Consider the following 20856-nt stretch of genomic DNA (forward strand, 5'->3'; position numbering starts at 1 on the left):
ACTAATAAGTATTTGTCCTCCACATACCCCTCCATTATTAACTCTTTGTACCACTGTCATACATTTGTACCACTTAATGCGGGTACTTATTTAAATTTGTAGTGTTAATCGGTAACATAATGACTCTATAAACAACTCCTTTCAACCAAAATCACCTTCAATACAGCACTATTCCTTACATTCCCACTCATGAGCTACCCTTGCCCCATATCTATTTCCACACATTCGTTATATATTTTGAATGTATTAGGTTACCACTCCCTCTTCTCTAACTTCTGTCTGTCTGTAGTTATCCAATATTCTACATTTTAAGACTCTGAGTTTACATGTTGTAGTTAGTTCATATTAGTGAAATCATACAATACTTGCCCATTTGTGTTTGGCTTATTTCACTCAGCATTATGTGCTCAAAAGGTTTGTCCATGTTGTTGCAGGCTTCAGGACCTCCTTCCTTCTTACTGCTGCATAATATTCCATCATACGTATGTACCACATTTTGTTGATCCACTCATCTGTTGCTCAACACTTGGGTTGTTTCCATCTTTTGGCAATTGTGAGCAATGCCACTATGAACATCAGTGTGCAAATGTCTGTTCACGTCCCTGCTTTCAGATCTGGGTATATACCGAGTTGCAGAATTGCTGGGTCATATGGCAACTCAGTATTTAGTTTTCTGAGGAACTGCTAAACCTTCTTCCACAGCAGATGCACCATTTTACATTCCTGCCATCAGTGAGTAAGTGTTCCTGTTTCTCCACACCCTCGCCAGCACTTGCAGTTTCCTGTTTAATAGTGGCCATTCTAGTAGGTGTGAGATTAACTCATTGTGGTTTTGATTTGCATTTCCCTAAGAGCTAGTGATGTTGGGCATCTTTTTGTGTGCTTTTCAGCCATTTATATTTCCTCGTTGGAGAAATGTTTATTCATATCTTTTGCCCATTTTATAATTGGGTTGTTTGTCCTTTAATTGAGTTGTAGAGTTTTTTGACATATACTGGATAGCAAATCCTTATTGGATATGTGGTTACCAAATATTTGCTGAGAGGATTTTGACAAGGGGGGCCCCCCATGCCAGCTCCCTCCCTTTCTGGAGGTGCTTAATGGAGTCCCCTAACGTGGCTGGTGTGCTCCTGTGGGCCACTCGCCCTGGCAAAGCCTAAAAGATGAGTGTCTCTGAAAAGCAGGACCATTGGCTCCCTCGTGGTCCTACGTGGGGCAGCCTTGGCACCCTGTGGGCACCGGATCAGCAGCTCCTCCCCGGCCTCTGATCCTTTCCAGTCTCCATCTCCAGCAGGAGGGGATGGACCTCTGCGAGCCTTGGCCTGGGAGCGAGAGGATTTCTCCACTGCCTGGGCAGAGGGACAGGGCCTCCCATGGCTTCCATCCATTGCTTTCTTTCTGGGACAGCACAGCACAGCACAGCACACTGTCCTCCTTTTCCACGGCCCACCCCTCCCATCCTCCACTCTGGCCCTACCTGAGGTGCTGGGCTCCACAAGCCAGCGCCCCGTGTTCATTGTGGGTTCTCAGCACTGTTTGGAGCAAATGTTCCCTGGACTACAGTGGAGGGCAGAGCAGCTGCCTGTGACAGCCAGGCCTTCCAGAAGTGGGGCTGACCCCGAGCTGGGGGGGATCGGGCAGCCCCAGGCATCTGCCTTCCTGGTCGCTTCTAGAGACGCTGGAGAAGAAGTGGGCACCCAGGAGGCCTGGGCTCGGTAACCAAACCAGGCCACAGTGCTCTGAGCCCAGTGGGACCGAGTGGTGCCTCTGAGACCCAGGGATGGGGTGCCTGAGGGCTCAGCCCGGCGGGGCCGAGTGGTGCCCCCAAGACCCAGCTCTGCTCTCTGGCCTCCCCCAGCCCCTGGGATGCCCTGGGTTGTGATAGAATCTGCCCAGCGAGGATTGGCCCTGGCTGGTGAGCCCCTGCTTCATCTCCTAACCGGCCCCTCTCCCACTGCTGTCCCCAGGAGCTGGCAGCAGAAAAGGCCAAGGCGACAGCCAGCGAGGCCAAGGTAAAGAAGCAGCTTGTGGCGCGGGAACAGGAGATCACGGCCGTGCAGGCGCGCATGCAGGCCAGCTACCGCGAGCACGTCAAGGAGGTGCAGCAGCTCCAGGGCAAGGTGTGCGGCACTGTGGGGCAGGGGGATGGGGCAGGGCAGAGCCCCCCAGGATGACTCCCAGAGGCTGAGCACTAGCAGGAGGCCCAGGAGTGGTTCCATGTGGTCTGACAGTGTCACGCAGCCCATTTTGTGCATCTGTTGAATGTTAATAACCAGGAAGATGAATACATTCTAAAGAGCACTTTTCCACAGAGCAGGGTCTCAGGTGGCCAGCCCTGGGTCCAGTCTCCTGGGTGACCATGGGTCAAATTCAAGGCCTCCCTGGTGGGCCTGGAGTCATTCTGGCTCTGCCTTATCTGTATGGAGGTTGGGAGACCCCCATAGCACGAGAGGCCTGAGAACCGCATGGCTCTGGAATTGGGGCTGAGGCTGGCGTGTGTAGCTGCCTTCGCCGACTGGTCTCTTGGCTGAGCCCCGTGGTTACCTCCTGCGACCTGCCTTGTGCTCGTCACAGCCGTGACCCCGCTGCTTGTCTCGGGGAAGGCACCACAGGAGGGTCGAGGACAGGAAGTCCCTGCATCGTCCTCTGCGTCGTGTGTGCTTTATCTCAGAACAGTCACTGGGTAACCTTGGAGGTACACATGGATGGGAGGCTCTGGGAGCAGTTGGGTGGCCCACAGTGCGAGAGAGAGAGGAGGTGTGTCCCCAACATGCCCACGCTGCAGCGGGGCGGTCTGCAGGCCTCGTTCTACAGGATGCCCCCAGCCACCCCAAGGGGCAGGCAGAGCCCTCTGACGGTTTCTGTTTGTGGGCTGGGTCCTTGCCAACCTCGGTCCGAGGATGGGTTCTTTTTCTAAGGCAGAGCCTCACCCGACTCCTAGAGCCTGAGTCGATCCCTGATGCCCTCATCAATGAATTTGCAGGTCCGGACTCTTCAGGAGCAGCTGGAAAATGGCCCCAATACCCAGCTGGCCCGCCTGCAGCAGGAGAACTCCATCCTGAGGGATGCCTTGAACCAGGCCACGAGCCAGGTGGAGAGCAAGTAAGCAGAGACCTCCCAGTCCTGAAGAACCAGGCTACTCCCAGGGGTTCTGGAACCCAGAGGGCAGGGGGCCTGTGCACCTCTTGTGAGGCTGCAGCTGGGGGCTCTGGTTTTCTGACCAGATCTGCAGCCTCAGACGGGCAGGCGTGTGTGCTCAGGGCTGGCTCGCCAGTCCAACCCCACCCTGGGGAAGCCCTCTGCATTTTTTTTCGATTCCTGTTTCTTTAACTTCTCTTGGTGGATTGATTTCTTGGCCTTGGGGGTGCCCCGCGAGGTCCGTTCTGGGATTCTGCGTCGTCCCTGGGCCTCCCCACGTGGAGGACGCTGACTAAAGCAGAGTGCTACATGCCTTGGTCCTCTGGCTAGAAGTCAGCAGGGACCTTGCAGATCAGGGAGCCTCCGCTGGGGGTGGCTGCGGGGGGCAGTCTGTGCCCACGTCTGTGAGTGCGGGCAGACCCTGGTCTGGAGCGAGGTCCAGTCTTTGCTGCTGGAGGGAGCAGCATCCTCTTTACTCTCATCCCAGTTGGAAAGGCAGGTGTTGAGCTGCCCCTTCTTCCATCCCGTCAAATCTGTGGCTCCTGAGCTTTCCTCTCAGGTTCTGAGCCCCAGCTTTGGAGGCGCAGCATGGAAGGGTGTCTGGTGCCCCCAGGTCCTGCCTTCCCGTGCAGAGCTGGTCAGGGCAAGGAGCAGTGCGTCTGCCTTTCTTCTGTGTGTGTTCCAGGCATTTCTGGGAGGCCCTGTGGGCTCTCAGGAGCATGTTTTGCTCTTTGCTTTCTCTGGTCCATATGCCATACTGGTCAAACAATGTCCTTGACAAAACACCCAAATCCTACCAGTAGGTAGTGCCAAGTGGCTTTGGTAGTGGCTCCAAGCCTTGGGCAATGATCTGTGAAAGAGCAGGCCCCCGGAGGGAAGTCACAAACCACTAGCTTGTCCCCAAGGGCAGCTCTGCGGCAGTTGCAAGCTTGACGTGAGCCCTTTTCTGTCTGTAATTTGGGGGCTGGTGACTGTCTTGCAGGCAGAATGCAGAGCTGGCAAAGCTCCGGCAGGAGCTCAGCAAGGTCAGCAAGGAGTTGGTAGAGAAGTCAGAGGCCACACGGCAGGAGGAGCAGCAGCGGAAGGCTCTGGAATCCAAGGCAGCCGCCTTCGAGAAGCAGGTTGTGCAGCTGCAGGTGAGTCGGCACAGTTGCCTCCATGCCCTGTGCACCCGCCGTCCCCTGCAAAGCCTGTCTGCGAAGCCAGGTCACCTCTTTCCAGTTGTGGCTGCGATGGGGGGAGATACAGGCCAGGCTGGCCCTTGGACCGCCATCGACCTTGGCCCACCATCGACCTTGGCCTCATTAGTAAGAGCAACAGCTGGCACATAGTGGGCACTTTCTTGTGCTTAGCACTGTTCTGAGCACTGCCCAGGCATGAACTTGGGGCATTCTCAGTGTGACCCTGTGATGCGGGTGTTGTTGTCATCTGCATTTTACTCTTAAGGAAATTGGAGGCACCGAGGAATTAAGCAGCTACCCCAGGGTCACACAGTAGGGCCGTGACAGAGGCGTTCTCTCTCCCACACTGTCGCTCACCCAGGGGACCTCAGCTCCAGAAAGAACCAGCCACACTAACTGGCCACCAAGGCGGCCTCTGGCTTCCAGGCCTGGTGGGTTTGCCTCTCTCTCAGGCCCTGGACGGGGCCTGAAGGTCTTGCTTTCCTCCTTCAGAGGGACCTTTTATCCCTCCCCCAGAGCTTCTGAGACAGCGTCAGTTGTCTCCCTCTACTGGGTGTCATTGTCCATCCCACTTTATGGGCAGCAGGGGGGATGGACCTCACAGACACACTCAGTGTTTGCTTAGACAGGGACGGGCATCTACAGGAGCTCAGAATAGGTGAACTTTAAAAAGTCTGATTCAGGAAATTTCCCAGTTAGACTGGGAAAATTGGATCTTAGGCGGCATCTCTCTGTGTCCTGCCAAATCAAGGTGGGGCCTTTTTCATGTTTAGGCAGTCTGTCCTTCCGCCGAGGCTCCCTGCCCAGTGAGCCGGTTCGTCGAGGCCAAACGTGTACGGGCTAGTGGATATACCATGGACTTTTAGAGACCCAGGAGGGATTTATGAAGGCCCAGCCGGCCTGCACACCCAGGAGGCTCGCTTTGCAGTTGTTCAGTGCGATGGGCTGTGCTCCCCACGTTCTCCTTCCAGGCGAGGGGAGCTGGCCTCTCCTTGCCCTGAGATGCATGCACGTGGTTTCTGTCCAAGACTTTAGAAAAAGTTTTTGTTTCTAAGCATGGGTGATATTTTGTTTGTTTACTTGCTTGTTGCTGGAACTGATATTCTAATTAATGTCAGTAATGAATGGAAAAAATAGGTAAAGTCTGGCTCCCCAAGGTCTGAGCTGGAGTCGCTTTTCTGCAAAGAAGAAGGAGAGAATGAGGAAGAGAAGGAAAAGGTTTTTTCCAGCTGCAGACTGTGCCCTGTTGGTCTCCTGGATGCCGCAGATCTGGGGGGTGTTGGGCCGGGGGAGGGACACGGGCTCCCACCTGAGAGGCTGCTGCCAGGGGTTGGGGGGGACAGCACATCACCACATTCCTTTCTTTGCTTCCCTCCCTTAGAGTTTGCGCTCAGCTGACCCCTGCCATGTGCTAATGTGGAAAGCATTGCTCACCCTAAAGCTTCCCAGAATTTTCCACCAGGCAGGACACGTTGATTTCCTAGCCTGGTGAGGGTGTCTTTGGTGATGGCTTTACTGTCTGCAGACCTGGCTGTGCTTTGACTGTCCTGGGAAGGCTGTTGGCTGGGTGTGAGGTTGCACAGCCCTGGCCATGGGCGGGCCCATGTCGGGACACCCTGCAGAGCCCTTCCACAGCCCGGGAAAGCACATGCCACCACCTTCCTTGGGAAACTGATGCCCTTGAAGGAGTAAACATTGGGGTGTGAACATCAGCTTGGCACCCCACTTCAGCCAGTGGGGGTCATTTCTCAGCAGGCATCTGTCCCCTCTCACCTGGCCCGTGTGCCAAGGGGTTCACTGAGTCTGACCTGGGACTGTCAGAGACAGAGATCAGCCTTCCCGTCAGGGGACCAGGGTCACTGGCCCATCCAGACCACGGATGCTTAACAAGAATACGTGCTGATGGGAAAATGTCTTCAAGACAGTGCCATTTTCAGAGGTCAAAACTGGTTGAACCCTGGCAGTATCGTGTGGGTCAACCTGAGATTTCAGTGAAAGAACCAAGTCAGGAAACCGTCCCTGTGGAGTAGCCTCAATTACGGTTGACACCTTTGCACGTGTGAACTTGTAGAGCCCGGGCAGGAGCCCCTGCCTAACTGTCTGCCTCCTGGAAGAGGAATTGAGGACTGTTCTGGTTTGCTAATGCTGCAGTTTATGCAAAATACCAGAAATGGATTGGCTTTTATAAAGGGGGTTTGTTTGGTTACAAAGTTACAGTCTTAAGGCCATAAAGTGTCCAAGGTAAGGCATCAACAGTCGACTCCTTCACTGGAGGATGGCTAATGGTGTCCGGAAAATCTGTTAGCTGGGAAGGCACATGGCTGATGTCTGTTCTGGAGTTCTGGTTTCAAAATGGCTTTCTCCCAGGACGTTCCTCTCTAGGCATCTGCTTGCTCCTGGGTTGTGTTCTCCAAAGTGTCTCTGTAAGCTGCAGCTCAGTTGCTCTGAGATCCTTCTGTCTGTGAACTCCTTTATATGACTCCAGTGATCCAGTTAACACCTACCCTGAATGGGTGGGGTAACACCTCCATGGAAATTATCCAATCAAAGGTCTTGCTCATAGTTGATTGAGTCTCATCTCCATGGAAACACTCAAAGGATTCCAACCTAATCAACACTAATACGTCACCCCCACAAGATTACATTGAAGAACATGGCTTTTGGAGGACATAATACATCCAAGCTGGCACGAGGACCACGTGGGAGAAACTTTCCTGGTTTACTCGGAACCTATGTCTTTCAACTGCTTTGTAACTCATGTATTCACATATCACTTGAGAGTGTGAAAGCAAAACAACAAAGGGTGCTGGCAGGGGTGAAATTTGATGCAGATTCCAGAGCCTTAAAGAATGAGGTTCTTCCTTGCATAGACAGGCCAAAGGCTGTACACGGCTTTTGACAGACAGTGGGCCGCTTTCGACAGTGGGCTGTAAAGAGCTCTCCTTTCCTCCTCGACTGGAGCTGACCTTTGTCCCATGTCCTTATGCCCCCTCCTCCTCTCCCCGTCCCCAGGCGTCTCACAAGGAGAGCGAGGAGGCCCTGCAGAAGCGGCTGGACGAGGTCAGCAGGGAGCTGTGCCGCTCCCAGACCAGCCAGGCCAGTCTCCGGGCTGACGCCGAGAAGGCTCAGGAGCAGCAGCAGCAGATGGCAGGTGAGGGCGGAGTGGCAGGGATGGGGTCTAGATGAGCTGGGCCAGCCCTGTGGCTGCTCTGCTGCTCCATCAGGGTGGGCTGGAGGTGCAGGCTCAGGTGGCAGCGATGGTGAGGGGTGGGCATGGGCTAGCGGGAGGTCCCAGCTCCTCGTCTGGCTTCCCCTGGGCCAGCGAGCGAGAGAGGAGGAGAGCCGCTGAAGGCATGGACTCCCTCTCCCTTCCAATCCATGTGGCTTTGGAGCTGCTTGGTGGCTGCTCCTGAGGTCACTGCTGGCCCTTGCTGGTCTCGTGCTTTTTCCAGGCCTTTCTGACTCTCCTGTCTTGACCTGGCAGGAGGCCAAGCAGGGTGTGGAAGGTTGTGGGGCCTGTAGTTTGCCTGTTCACAGGCTGCTTATGGTTGGGGGGAAAGGGGCCAGCCAGTGGTGAAAGCTGGACGATCACCTGTTCCTGAATGTTTCCTGAGGGCTGCTGGGGACTTGGCAGGAGCCTGCGAGGGCCTTGCAGCTCTGTGCAGAGACTCACAGCCAGCAAGCTGTTCCTGTGAAGGGCATAACCACACAGCTCTGCCTTTGTGGGGCTAGAGCAGCCACAGATGAGCTGTAGTTTGCTGACCCCGATCTAGAGAGCCAAGGCATAGCTTTGGCTGAGTGGTCGGTAGGCCTCTGAGGCAGGAGTGCAGTTTAAGCCGAGATCTGAGTGATGGGCGGAGCTGGGGTGCAGGGCAGGCTCCTGAGATGAGAGTGAACTTGGCCTGGACCAGAAGGAAGTGGGGGGAGGTGGTTTGAGGTGCTGGGGGCTGTGTAGGAGCATGTGGGTCAGGGAACGGCAGCGTCTAGACTATACTTAGGGACACAGTGGCGTCAGGAGATAACGGACTGGGGAGGCCAGGGATGAGGTGCTTCCAGCCGTCCAGGCTGAAGGTGGGTGGCCGGGCCCAGGTGCCCCCAGAGATGGGCAAGGGAAGGGAATCGGCGGGTGGACAGGAGAGGCCTTGTCAGGGCTGAGAGGCAGGGACCAGGGGAACAGAGCTGCTGGGGCCGAGGAGACGTGGGGAGACCGGGAACGTTCGCTTCGAGTTGCCTTCTTAGGACTTCCCTCGAGAGTAGCCAGCAGGCATTTGAGCCTGGGGTGACATCGGGGCCAGTTGAGGCCAGGGTGGAGGCAAGCATCCTGAACATGTGGGTGATGTTCGAGCTGTGGGCTGTCTGGGATCCCCCGGGAAGAAGGACACCCAGAGAGCAGGTGTCCTCTGGGCACCAAGAGGTCCGGGAGCCCAGGGAGCCAGGGGCCGTGGCCAGTGGGTCCACGTAGTCACTTTCCGAAGAATTCTGTTGATGTCACACCCATGCCGTCATTTTCAGCTAATGTGAGCCAGAGCCTCCTGGAGACTGGGTCTTTGGAAATTCACTGTGAATTAGGTTTTAGATTGCCACCATTTCCCCATGGGGCTGCTGAGGGCATTTTGTTCTACCTCATGGCACCCTAGACCACGAGGCCTGGTACGGGACTGTTTTCAGGAGTGAATAATAAGCCTGGTGGTCAGTGTGTCTCACAGCCCCAGATACATGGAGGGCCTCGGTGCTGCCCACGTGCCGAGACAGCAGCCACATCGGGGCTCTGTCCCCCAGTATGTCCCATGCTGACCCTCCCTCTTGTTTTCTCATCTCCCGCAACAGAGCTGCACAGCAAACTGCAGTCCTCCGAAGTGGAGGTGAAGAGCAAATGTGAGGAGCTGAGTGGTCTCCACGGGCAGCTCTCAGAGGCCCGGGCTGAAAACTCACAGCTCGTGGAGAGAATTCGGTCCATCGAGGCCCTGCTGGAGGCGGGCCAGGCCCGGGATGCCCAGAATGCCCAGGTCAGCCAGCACCTGTGCCCGGGACAGATGGGAGGAGCAGGGACAGCCCCCCACATACCTCAGCCGTCGTGAGGAGCGGGCTGAGAGTGGCGTGCTGCGGGTCTCCCTGTGACCGACGGGCTTTCTGTCTTGTTCCAGGCCAGCCGAGAGGAGGCCGACCAGCAGCAGGCCCGGTGAGCTGGCGAGTGGAGGCCGCGAACTCCTGGGAGCCTCTGGAGAGGAGCCAGGGCCCCTGTCCCCCAGGAACTTAGAGACAGGGCCAGGCCTGGGTGGGAAGAGGCAGCCTTGCCAGCAGCTGCTCGCCTGCTCTTGAGGCTCCAGGATGCTGCGTGCATGGTGGGAAGGGCTGGGGCCGCAGGAGGGGTGGGTGGGCTGCCCTCCCCACACCTGGCATCCTCCTTTGCCCGACGGGGAGGACCAGGTGGTCAGAAGGTTCTCCACGTGTTCATGAGGCAAGACTGAAGGCGAGTGATTTTAGGGATTGAGGCCAGTACATCAAGTAGGAAAAACCGTTGCAAACCCGGAAGGGAGAGCCTGGGGTGAAGCCCAGGGTTTTTTGCGGGAACCTTAGACTTGGGACGTGAGTGCAGTTTAGAGCCAGCCAGGTCATGGGGCTCTTGGCCTTCATCCATGAGGTGACCTTCCTGCTGGCCAGACTCTGTTTCCTCTGGGTGTGAGCAGCCCCATCGCCAAGCTGGGCTCGGGGACTGTCAGTTTGGTGTTACGGAGGCCGGAGCCAATACCTGGGTGGGACCCCCTTTGTGGGGCTGGAGCCCTTGGGATCCTTATCTCAGGAGTGTGTACTTCTAAGCATCTGCTCACAGGCTTGGGGGGTGTCTTGGCTACCATGGCCAGAGGTCCTTAGGCCCAGCCACGTGGAGGGGAGCTGTGGGGGGAACCTTGGCGGGGGGAGGTGTTGGGGGACAGATGCTGTGCAGGGGCCTTCTGTCCACACACGGATGGTGGGAGGGGTCCTGGGCATTTAGCCAACAAGGCTCCTTGTTCTGGCCAAGGTGCTGTGTGAGCCACTGCCCCGTGGGCCTCTCGTCAGAAGCCACTCCTGGGCCCCAGCTCCCTGTTCCCTGGCTGGGGGCTCTGTATTTTGGGGTCTGGGAGAGGAAACTAGCCTCCTCTAAGGCCCTACAGGCTTTGTGGAAGAGGTGGAACCAAACGCTCTGCAGTTTGCTTTCCTAGCATGCTTTTTCCCAGAGCTCAGACAAACCTTGTCTCTAGTGGCAGTATTTGTTGGCGTAGAGAGGTGGTTTTTGTTTGTGCTCTTGTATTTTAAAGTCACATTCTTGGACCACACAGCAAATCACAGGGATTTGAAATGAGTCACACTGCAAAGAGGATCAGTTTTAATTTTTGCATCGTGCAGATGTGTCTGTCAGAATTTTTTTTTACAATTTCCTTTTCAAACAATTTCTCTGAAAGTTGCATCTGGGGGGGCCATTCTCCTCCAGGTTGGAGATGAGAGATTCAGCCCCAGCCTGTTTGTGCCGCAAGCCGGCCACTGACTCTCCTTCCTCAGGGTCTTGTTCTTTTGGGGTGCTCTTGGGTTATTGCTGGAAGCAGTTGCTGCATAATGCAGGGGTTTGGGGTCAAGGTTCTGTGGGCCTGAGACCAGCACCCAAGAAATCAGCAGCTGTCTCCAAAACCAAATGTAAATGGGATTTACTGTGAGGCGCTGTCACAGCCGGCCCTCACCAGACGGGGCCAGCGGCACCCACAGGCCTTCCCCAAGAAGGCAAGTTCAAGTTCATTCTCTCCCCCTGCCCCTTCTCTCTCTGTCTCTCTTATTCTCTCTCTCTCTCTCTTACACACACACACGCCTTTGAAAAGGCTTTCTCAGGCTGTGCTCATTCTTAATGTGGTGACGCTGTTGTCTTTTTTCTTATTTTTTTAAAGAGAAATGCTGGTGTGCTTCACTGAATTGATTTACTGACAGAAACGTTGTGTTGGTGGGTCTGAGTGGGTGGACAGCCCCTTGCAGGGAGCACCCAACCCCCTCAGGCAGGAGCCTCCTTAGGTCTAAGTCAACATCGAGCAGTTCTGCACTTCACATTTCACATGTCCCTCGGCCTTCCCCCTCTGTCCGAAATTGTCGTGTAGAAGGTGGCCATGTGGAGCTTGTTCCTCAGAGGAGCTAGTGCAGTTTTGGCTGCTGGCCCCTCACTTTCTGGGTGCTGCACGTGGGGAAGGGCTGGGACAACATGGTGCAGATTACCTGGTATCAGGGGCTTGTCTCTTGACCAAGCTGAGGGGTTGTAGAAGAGTTTGGCTTTAGGCGGACACAAGATGGTCTCATCGTACTTGGTGGGAAGATGGGGCCTGCAGAAGCTGCTGAGAGAAGGGCTCCGAGTCTGGACCTTTGGTGCCCCTGGGCACTGCAGACTGAGTGGGAGGAGGGCCTGGGGGTAAGCTGCACGGGGTCCCAGAAAGCTCGTGCACCATGAGCTAGATGTGGGCAGCAGGCCCTGACAATGCTGTGGGGGGCCAGGGGCACCCTGAGAGTACACCTGTGGGAGGCTGGCCTTAGAGCGAGGCCTCGGGGCCTTTGAACCGGGGCAGTGACCCTTGCCGTCTCCCATCAGCTTCAAGGAGCTGGAGCTCCAGGTGTCATCTCTGGAGCAGGAAGCCACCAAGCTCAGGGAGGCCGTGGAGCAGCAGAAAGTAAAGAACAATGTGAGTGTCTGCGGGTAGCCCTGGGGGGGATGGGGAGAAGCTAGGCAGGGGTAGACCTGGGAAAGGTTGTTCTAAAAGAACTGGAAGAAGCTGTTCTCTGAGACCTGCCCCAGGCTAGACAGGGAAGGGTCAGCTGAACTTTTTTCTGTCTCATCATGGTACTCACACCCTGAAGGGTGCCTTCCTCTGGGGGTTGCCGGTATGTCTGTGTGGTGGGGGTCGTCCCCCAGTTCCACCGGAAGCCCCCTGGCTGACTCTCATTGGCTCAGCTTGGGTCACACGGCCCCCTGGGAGGGGCAGCTGGTGCCGGAAGTAGGGGGTGTAGAGCTGGGCCAGCAGCAGCGGCTGTGCCCTCTCCTCTCGGGGGGCCAGAAGGGTTGGCCACGCTTGCCCCTGCTCGGCCTCCTTGGCCGAGTGGGTCAGTGCTAGCCGTTTGTGACCTAAGCAAGGACATGGCAGAACCTCTTCCGATCCTCTTTCTTGTCTCTACCCCCAGGACCTCCGAGAGAAGAACTGGGAGGCCATGGAGGCTCTGGCTTCGGCCGAGAGAGCCTGCGAGGAAAAGCTGCGTTCCCTGACCCAGGCCAAGGTCAGAGCCTGCCCCACCCCGCCTTCCTTCCTTTCGTTTTTCCTGAAGATGAGAAGGAAAGGTGTCCACTTGACTGTCCTTGTCTCTCCTGGGTCTTGCCCTGGGTGTAGAGGTGAGCGTCACCGCCTGGGCAGGAAACCTCAGAGCCTGCTGTGGGTGTTGGCCTTTTGAGGGAGCCCGAGATGGAGCTGTTCATGCACTTTTCTTTGTGGTTTTCATCCTGTGACGTTTTGTTGATACCCTGGTTCTTTGGCGGCCCTCTGAAATCAAGCATGCATGGCCTGGTAGTTTCTGTGACTAAGTTAAAATAAGGCAAGATGAGAAGAACATCTTCAGTCATGAAGATGGGGGTGGAGGCGCGTTTGTCCCATGCCCTGGGCCCGCCCCAGTTGGGTGCCTGTGTTGCCAAGGAACCTGCGGCCACGGGGTGGGGGACGCGGCCTGCGAAGTTCTGGAAGGCAGCGGCTCTGGCCCTTGGAGGGCTGTCCTGAGTCCCCTGCCCACCAGCCCTCCTTGTTTCCACGGCCCGTCTCCCAGCTGCTGAAACAAATACCCTGCAATGGGGCGGCTTAAACAACAGAAGTTTATTGACTTGTGGCTCTGAGGCCAGGAGAAGTCCAAATGTGACGCCTCAGCCAGGCGGTGCTTTCTCCAGAAGACCAGCGTTCTTGGGTGCCCAGGGATCCTCAGTCCCCAGGGAAGTGCCGTGGTGGCACCTTCTCTTCCAGGTTCCTTTGACTTCCAGCTTCGTCCTTGGCATTCTCCCTGTGGCGTCCATAAGGCCTCCGGCAATAGGGTTAAGGCCCATCCTGGTTTACCTGGGCCACACCTTCAGGATCACACTGTGGCAAAAGCTGACAAAGCTTCACTGAAAATAACCTCGTCAGAAGGTCCTATTGACGATGGGTTCCCACCCGCAGGAATGGATTCAGATTCAGAACGTGTTCTTCCGCCACATCAGGGTTTTGCCGGGTGGGGATGCAGGGATGCAGCAGGAGTGGACGCAGGGATGCAGCAGGAGTGGACGCAGGGATGCAGCAGGAGTGGAGGACTGCGATTAGACTGCAAACTCTGGGACTCAGCCCAGAAACAACCTGAGAATCCTTTGGCCTTTATGGGCCCAGCGCCGAGCTGTGACGAAATCAGTCTGACTTGCCTGCGGCCCCTCAAGGCTAGGAGCTGGCCTCCGGTTCTCCTGACTCCTGCCTTTGTCCGTGACAGTGCCTGGTGGTGGTCACGGGATCAGGCAGGCCTTGGCAGTGCTGGATGCTGGGCAGGTTGAGGGCCCACTCCTCAGGCTTGAGCTCAGTGTGTGCGGGCGTCCATTTGTCAGCTTCCACCACAGCGTATTCCCGGGCACCACTTAGAGCTACACGCTGACAGCTCTGCCCAGTTACGGCTACCCGTCCCCTCCCATGCCGCATGCAGCCTGTTGGAGGCAGGTTCCCATAAGGCTTTCAGCAGAAATCCCTGGGGGGCCGCTGCAGGGCATGGGGCGAGGGCTTCATCTCGCCAGGTGTTGCCCTTCTTGGCTTTGCTCTATTGCTCAGGCCACCTCCGGGTCCTTTCTGTGCTCTGAGTGGAGTGTCTACTCAAGAAGGGCTGATGGGGGCACTGGCTCAGCACAGCTCAGGCTCCAGCGTCCCCTTCCGGAAGTGACGTGCCTGGCTGCGGCTCCTGGTGAGCCCGAGCAGGGGGCCTGGGCCTTGCCTGTGGGCGCCTCCGTCTGCAAACTGGGAATGTCGATTCCGTTCTCTCCCTCCCAGGTTTCTGGAGATTGGCCCCTCCCAGGTGGTCAATGTGCTCCTCACTGAGGGGGGGCTGCTTCTCCGCCTTCACGCCCCTTCTTGAGCCGCCCACTTAACTCGGGGGGCGCTACAGAGATGCAGATGTCCGTGTAAACCGCCCCGGGTGCCCGAGGCGCCGCTCCCCTGCGGGTCGCTCCCCGGGCACAGCCCAATGCCACCCCCTCCCCTCCCCTCCCGCAGGAGGAGTCGGAAAAGCGGCTCAGCCTGACCGAGGCGCAGACCAGAGAGGCCCTGAGCGCGCTGCTCCCCGAGCTCTCCACGGCCCACCAGGTAGGGGCCCTTCCCCGCCAGCTGAGCAGGGCAGGCTGCTCCCTCCCTGGGCCCCCACCCTGCCTGGCAGGGCCTCACGAGGTTCCACCCTATGCGCCCTGTTGCAGAATTACGCCGAGTGGCTGCAGGAACTGAAGGAGAAAGGCGCCACGCTGCTGAGGCAGCCGCCAGCCGATGCGGAGCCCCATGCGGTGAGCAGGGCGGCAGGCCCCGCGCGCGGTCTCCTTGCGGGTCTGCCCTTGGGGCGCACCCCGGGGAAGGGCGGGGCTTCAGCTGACCCGACAGGTCTTCACCTCAGGACCTGGGCCCCAGGCTGAGGGAGGCGGAGGAGGCCCAGAGCACGTTGCAGGCCGAGTGTGAGCAGTACCGCACCATCCTGGCAGAGACGGTGAGCAGGGGCTGCCAGGGCCGCCACGCAGGGCAGGGGCAGCTGGCCTGGTGGGAGAGCCCCCGGCCATGAGGAGGGAGCCACAGGCTCTCACGCTGGCTTCCTGGGGCATTCGTTGCTCCCAAGCTGAGGAAAGGGTGAGGTGAAGGTTGGGGCTGCCTCCAAGTGGGGCAGAGACTCTTGGTTACAACAAGGATGGATTGGGCAGGCCTGGAAAGGAGTAGGTGAGCGTTGGGCTCCCTGCCAGAGAGAACCTCCTTTCCACGCTGCGTCCCAGCCCTCCCAGGCTCTCTGCCCAGCCCGGTCCTGGTGGCAAAGTCTAGTGGTGACAAGCCCTCCTGGTTTCTTTCATCCCTATTTGTGGCCCTGCAGCCAGCGTTGGCACACATGGGCCCCATTTGCAGAACCGCAGCCCACTTCCCCTCCACTGTGTAGCACAGACCCTGGCAAACTGAGAGGTGGCTGCCAGCCACGGAGGCCAGGGCGAGGGGCGGGTAGTGGGGAGGGAGGGGCTGGAGAAGGGCCGCCCCGGACACCCTGCCTCAGTGGCCTCATCTGCCGCCCCCAGGAGGGAATGCTCAGAGACCTGCAGCAGAGCGTTGAGCAGGAGGAGCAGGTGTGGAAGGCCAGGGCAGACAACTCAGAGGAGGAGCTGCAAGAGGTAACAAGTTGGCAGACTCTTCCCAGTCCCTTGAGAGACACCAGTCATGGCTGGTGTTTTTCGGGGACACTGTATAAGGTGCGGTTGTGGACCGATAGCCAAGCTCCGTCTCGAGGAGCCCCCTCCACGCCCCCACCCAGGGAGGGCTGTTGCAGGCTGGGCGTCCCGGGCGACAGAGCTGCGGGGAGAAGGGAAGCAAGCCCCTTACTGCTCAGCCCCCCTCCCTAAGTCCCGGAACAGCCTGTATGGGGGGCGCGGGCTGCAGCATGGAAGTCACCCTCCAGGGCTGTGGGCTTTGATGGGCTCTCTCTCACTTTGAAGTCACGTGTCACAGTGAAACATCTTGAAGAGGTCATAGAGAAGCTGAGGGGAGAGCTGGAGAGTTCAGATCAGGTATGTGCGGGGCTTTCGGCCTCCATCTGCCCCGTAGCTGACAGGCCGAGGTGGTGGTCTCTCGGGGCCGGGCCCTGGTCCCTGTGGCTGGTGGCCCCTGCTGGCTGCCCCAGAGGCCGCTGAGACATGTGTGTGTGTCAAGGTGAGGGACCACACCTCGCACTTGGAGGCCGAGCTGGAGAAGCACATGGCGGCGGCCAGCGCCGAGTGCCAGAGCTATGCCAAGGAGGTGGCGGGGGTGAGTAGGCCGCCCCGGGAGGCCCTGCCCAGCATGGTCTTGAGCCACTTCAGTGCTGTCCTCAGCCCTCTGGGAGCAGCTCTTGCTGACAGGAGCCCTAACAGCTGCCTTGCAGGCACCCCGAGAAGCACCTTCTGCTCACCTCCGTTTCTGGTGGGGAAGGGGTTTAGGTTTCTAATAGTTTTTTCTTCTTTAGAAGCAGAAAGCATAAATTTGAAGCCCCTGACTAGTTTAATACCAAACTTCTTGCCTCTCTTACAAGAGGCAGGCTGTAGACTTGTGAAAGTCCAGGGTGAGGGGTGCAGTGAATGCCATCCATCCTGACCTCAAAACAGGAGGCCGCCGTGCCAGCCGCCATGCCATTTCTCAAGTGTTCTGATTAAACGGCAATGTTAGAGTTTGTTTACGGTCTCCTCTTCCTCTCTCTTTTCTCCCCAAGTTGAGGCAACTTTTACTAGAATCTCAGTCTCAGCTGGATGCAGCCAAGAGTGAAGCCCAGAAACAGAGTGACGAGCTGGCCCTGGTACGTGACCCGGGTGTCACCTGGGGGTGAGGGTTCTGTATGGGATGAACTCGCAGCCAGGTTTTCATCACGGTTGAAGGGAACCCAGCACTGTGGGAGGACGTGTGGGCAGACCCGGGGCTGGGCGGCTCGGATGGTGTCTCCTCACGTTTGTGAGAAACTCCAGGCCAGGCTTGTTGCCTTCAGCACTTGTATGGATGCGCTCGATTTCCATCCCCTCTGACAGCAAGCTCCCTGGGCCTCAGGGTTTAGTGCATGGAAGCCACAGGCAGCCTGAGTCCTCCCCGCTGTGTGGCTGGGGTGTCTGACCCCGAGTCCTAGCTTCCGGGAAAAGGTAGAGAGAGCGCAGGGCGCAGGGAGCGGGGCCTCGCTGGCCCCATTCCAGCCACCCAGGAGGCCCACTGATGGGTTCTGTTGGTCTCACAGTCTTTAAAGATCTACAAATGGCCGCCTTTGGTTTTCTGGTCTGCTGGGACTGCCACTCCCCCAGCAGTGTCTGCCCCTGCTCTGGGCTCACGTTCCAGCCCCTCAGGCATCTGCTGGCCATTCGACCCTGACCTGGGGCCACTGCTGTGTGCTCCCCTGCCAGGCCTTCCTCCTGCAGCAGAGCACAGCTTGGCCCCGTGCTCCGAGCCGGCTCTGGGCAACGGGCCCTGGGGACAGAGGAAACTTCCTGGGGGTTTCTTACGTACTTTCAACTATTTGGCTTTTGCCTTTGGGGGCTGTTGGAGGGAAGTATGCCCGGAGGACCAGCTTCCCCACCACCACTGCAATTGTCCCTCTGACCGGGTCTCTCTGAATGGGTTCCCTAAAGCTCCCCCCATCCCCTGGGCAGCACGCCAGGGGCAGACAGAGGCCTGGGCCTTACCTGGGTCTCTCATTTGGAAGCGGGAGGGGCTGGAGGCAACGGGCATTTCGCAGCTGCCACTTGTACTTCGAGGCTCAGTCGCCTGGGGGGGTCTGCCTAGACCTACAGCCAAGCATTCCCTGCTCCCAGTGTGGGGCTCAGAGGAGGGAGGGGCCTGGTTACATAAGGACACAGTTTCAGTCTTTTCCAGACCCCCAGAAGGGCATGAGCAGTGGACTGAACGCCAGGGCGCAGGCAGGGGTGGGGGCCGCCTGGCTGCTCTGTTTGGAGTCCTCGGGGTGGGGACCTGGCCCAGGTCCCGTGTGCCGGGTCAGGCAGCACGTGCACAGCGGCTGTGTGCGTGGTTGTGTTTGCACAAACCCCTCCCTGTTTCAGGTCAGGCAGCAGTTGAGTGAGATGAAGAGCCACGTAGAGGATGGTGACGTAGCTGGGTCCCTGGCCACCCCCCCAGAGGCCCCCCCAGCCGAGCAGGACCCCACAGAGGTTAGGGCGGTGAGCGGGTCCCCAGCTGATGTCACTAACCACCTGCTGCAGCTGGTGTGGGGGTGGCAGGGCCTCCGTTCTCCCTGAACACGGCCACCAGCTGCTTTGCGCTCCCACCGCCCAGATGCATTCGGTTCCCAGAAAGCCACAGAGCAGAGGAAATGCCAGGGAGAGTGGCCCTTGACCCTGACACCACAGGACGGCGGGAGGGAGGGAGGCAGGGAGACGGGAGCGCCTCTGAGGGCTGCCCCCAGGGCCAGGGAAGCCTCTGCCCCAGAGACACTGGGGGAGTCCACTGGGGGACTCAGTGCCCACTGGAGTCCTGGCTGGGGTGGTGCTGAGAGGTCATGTCCTCTCCAGAGTGTTGACCCCAGTAACTGCCCTGGCGCTGCCACCAGGAGGTGGGGCTGCTGCTGTGGGCAGGGGTGGGCCTGGGGCTCCCTTACCTGAGGGTCTGGCTAAAGGTGCCGGAGGCCCATGGAGGCACCCCCAGCCTGTCTGTCTGTGCCTGCGAGGCTTCCGCCTTTAGAGCAGCTGAAGGGAAGGGGACGGGGGCCCAGAGCAGCTGCACACAGGGCGCTGAGGTCTGAGCTCCCGAGAGGGGCCCTCACCGTGTTCCCAAAGGATGTTTGCGGGGCTTCCCACAGCTGAAGACACAGCTGGAGCACACAGAAGCCATCCTGGAGAACGAGCAGACGCAGCGGCAGAAGCTCACAGCCGAGTTCGAGGAGGTCAGGACCTCACGGGGACCTCAGCACCCATCAGCTCTGGGGCTCCCTGAGTTTCTCCCAGGAGAGAGCGGGTCCTCCCCACCCACAGGAGGCCTAGGCCTCTTGTCCCAGGACCAGGCTGCAGGGGTGGGGGAGGGTGCAGTCAGGGGGAGCCCAGGAATCTGGTGGGTGCTGAGAGGTCAGACCCCAGCCTCCAGTTTCAGCCGCTGTCCCCTCCGTGGGGCCGGGCAGGTCCGACACCTGGCCTGGGTGAGGTCTTGGCCGCTCACCCTTCCTCTCCCTGACAAGGCTCAGAACGCGGCATGCCGCTTGCAGGAAGAGCTAGAGAAGCTCCGCACAGCCACTCCCCTGGGGTCTTCAGAAGCAGAGGAGACCACGCAGCTGAAGGTAGCCACTGGGGCTGGCAGAGGGCACGGGCTGCTCCCGGGCTCTGGCCTCTCCACACCCCCCTCCCACTGTCGCCACTGTGACCCAGAGTTGGGTGGGAAGGAGCAGGTCGTGAAGCCCCTCAGGCAAGGCCCAGGGGTAGGGGGGGACGGGGCTGTGGGCAGTGGCTAAACCTGCCGTGTCAAATTAGGAAAAGACTTCAGTGCCACCAGCCCCATTGCCAGGGTACAAGGCCCTGCCCTCATCCTGGCAAGCCCTCGCACGGACTGGCACTGACCAGGCACGGACGTGCACAGGGAGTGCAGGGCTTCCTCCCACCCACCACTGCCCGTCTCGGGGTGGCTAGGGCACCCCCAACCCCCAAGCATGAAGGCTGATCCCCTCTGAAATACAGGAGCGACTGGAGAAAGAAAAGAAGTTGACAAGTGACCTGGGCCGTGCTGCCACCAAGCTGCAGGAGCTTTTAAAGACAACCCAGGAGCAGCTGGCAAAGGAGAAAGACACGGTGAAGAAGCTGCAGGAGCAGCTGGACAAAGCAGTGAGTGCGTGCCCGGGGCAGGGCTGCCACTGAGGACCCTGCCCCAGCAGGAGGGGGCTGGACTCAGAGCTCCCGGCCCAGGCCGTGTGGCAGCTGCACCCAGCAGTCCCCCCGTGTGGTTCCTCCTCTTGGGGAGCAAGGCTCCGACCCTCACTACATGTGGGACACGGCTTCTCATCCTAACCCCTCGGCCCTTCTCTGCAGCCTTGGCTCCCACGCAGCAGCCCTCCAGGCTTCCTCCTCCAACCCCAGGAGTCAGCTGTGGTTCCCCAAATACGCTGTGCCACCACAGGGCTCTTCGGAGTGACTGGAGTGGGTGGAGACGGGAGGTCCCCCGTGAGCTGGGAGAAGGTGTGGTGGTGTCAGGGTCCCAGCCTGGGCCTGCAGGGTTCTAACTGGGCCTGCCTTGTTTTGCAGGGGGATGGTAGCAGCTCGAAGGAGGGCACCTCTGTCTGAATTTCCTCTGTGGAAAAAGAAGTTACTGTTCAACTTACCAAAATGCCTTACACATTCCTTACAGATAAGTCAACCAAGCAACACAGCATTATCCAGGCCCAACTTCTCATAGCTCCAAGAGAGAAGCCATTGGAGACGCAAGTCTCTTAGAACCACAGAAATAAATCTTCCAGACCCGTTTGTAAAAGAACCTTTGTACCGTTTGATAAACACTATTCCCTGAAACCAGCCCTGGATGGTCGCCAAGCAGATGCCAAGGCCCTCAAGCACCTGTTTGTGAAAGGAACCCAGGCTGCGCGCTGGGAGGCCGGGACAGGCTCTGGATCTCTCTCAGTCAGTGCAGTGGGGGGTCTGCAGTGGGTGGGGGTGGGTTGGACAAGGAGGCTGTGGACAAGACTGGAGGGGCACGGCCCGGCCCAGCAAGCAGCAGCCCACCCCCCTGGAAGAAGTTGCCTCCCAGAACCAGTGTGACCTCCCGGATTTAATGCCATTAAAACCATCGTTATGGCCCGG

At 58.3% G+C, this 20856-nt stretch overlaps 1 protein-coding gene across 10 annotated transcripts in view; it reads left to right on the top strand.

Annotated features, from left to right (window-relative positions):
- Nucleotides 1-20856, top strand: part of RRBP1 (ribosome binding protein 1) — a 56903-nt gene extending 36047 nt beyond the window's left edge. For 2 of the 10 annotated variants that reach the window (XM_037811667.1, XM_037811668.1), the window contains exons 5-24: nt 1968-2120; nt 2984-3102; nt 4121-4274; nt 7332-7470; nt 9147-9325; nt 9464-9498; nt 11920-12010; nt 12507-12599; nt 14588-14677; nt 14785-14868; nt 14976-15065; nt 15634-15726; nt 16048-16119; nt 16262-16357; nt 16797-16880; nt 18124-18231; nt 18879-18962; nt 19251-19349; nt 19744-19887; nt 20305-20856. In XM_037811667.1, coding sequence (XP_037667595.1) covers nt 1968-2120; nt 2984-3102; nt 4121-4274; nt 7332-7470; nt 9147-9325; nt 9464-9498; nt 11920-12010; nt 12507-12599; nt 14588-14677; nt 14785-14868; nt 14976-15065; nt 15634-15726; nt 16048-16119; nt 16262-16357; nt 16797-16880; nt 18124-18231; nt 18879-18962; nt 19251-19349; nt 19744-19887; nt 20305-20343 — 2046 coding nt within the window. In that variant the 3' untranslated portion in view covers nt 20344-20856. Of the gene's footprint in view, nt 1-1967; nt 2121-2983; nt 3103-4120; nt 4275-7331; nt 7471-9146; nt 9326-9463; nt 9499-11919; nt 12011-12506; nt 12600-14587; nt 14678-14784; nt 14869-14975; nt 15066-15633; nt 15727-16047; nt 16120-16261; nt 16358-16796; nt 16881-18123; nt 18232-18878; nt 18963-19250; nt 19350-19743; nt 19892-20304 lie in introns of all 10 variants that reach the window. The other 8 variants (XM_037811669.1, XM_037811672.1, XM_037811671.1 and 5 more) reach the window with 8 other exon arrangements.

Source organism: Choloepus didactylus, chromosome 19 (genome assembly GCF_015220235.1).
Source record: "Choloepus didactylus isolate mChoDid1 chromosome 19, mChoDid1.pri, whole genome shotgun sequence".
Lineage (NCBI taxonomy): Eukaryota > Metazoa > Chordata > Mammalia > Pilosa > Megalonychidae > Choloepus > Choloepus didactylus.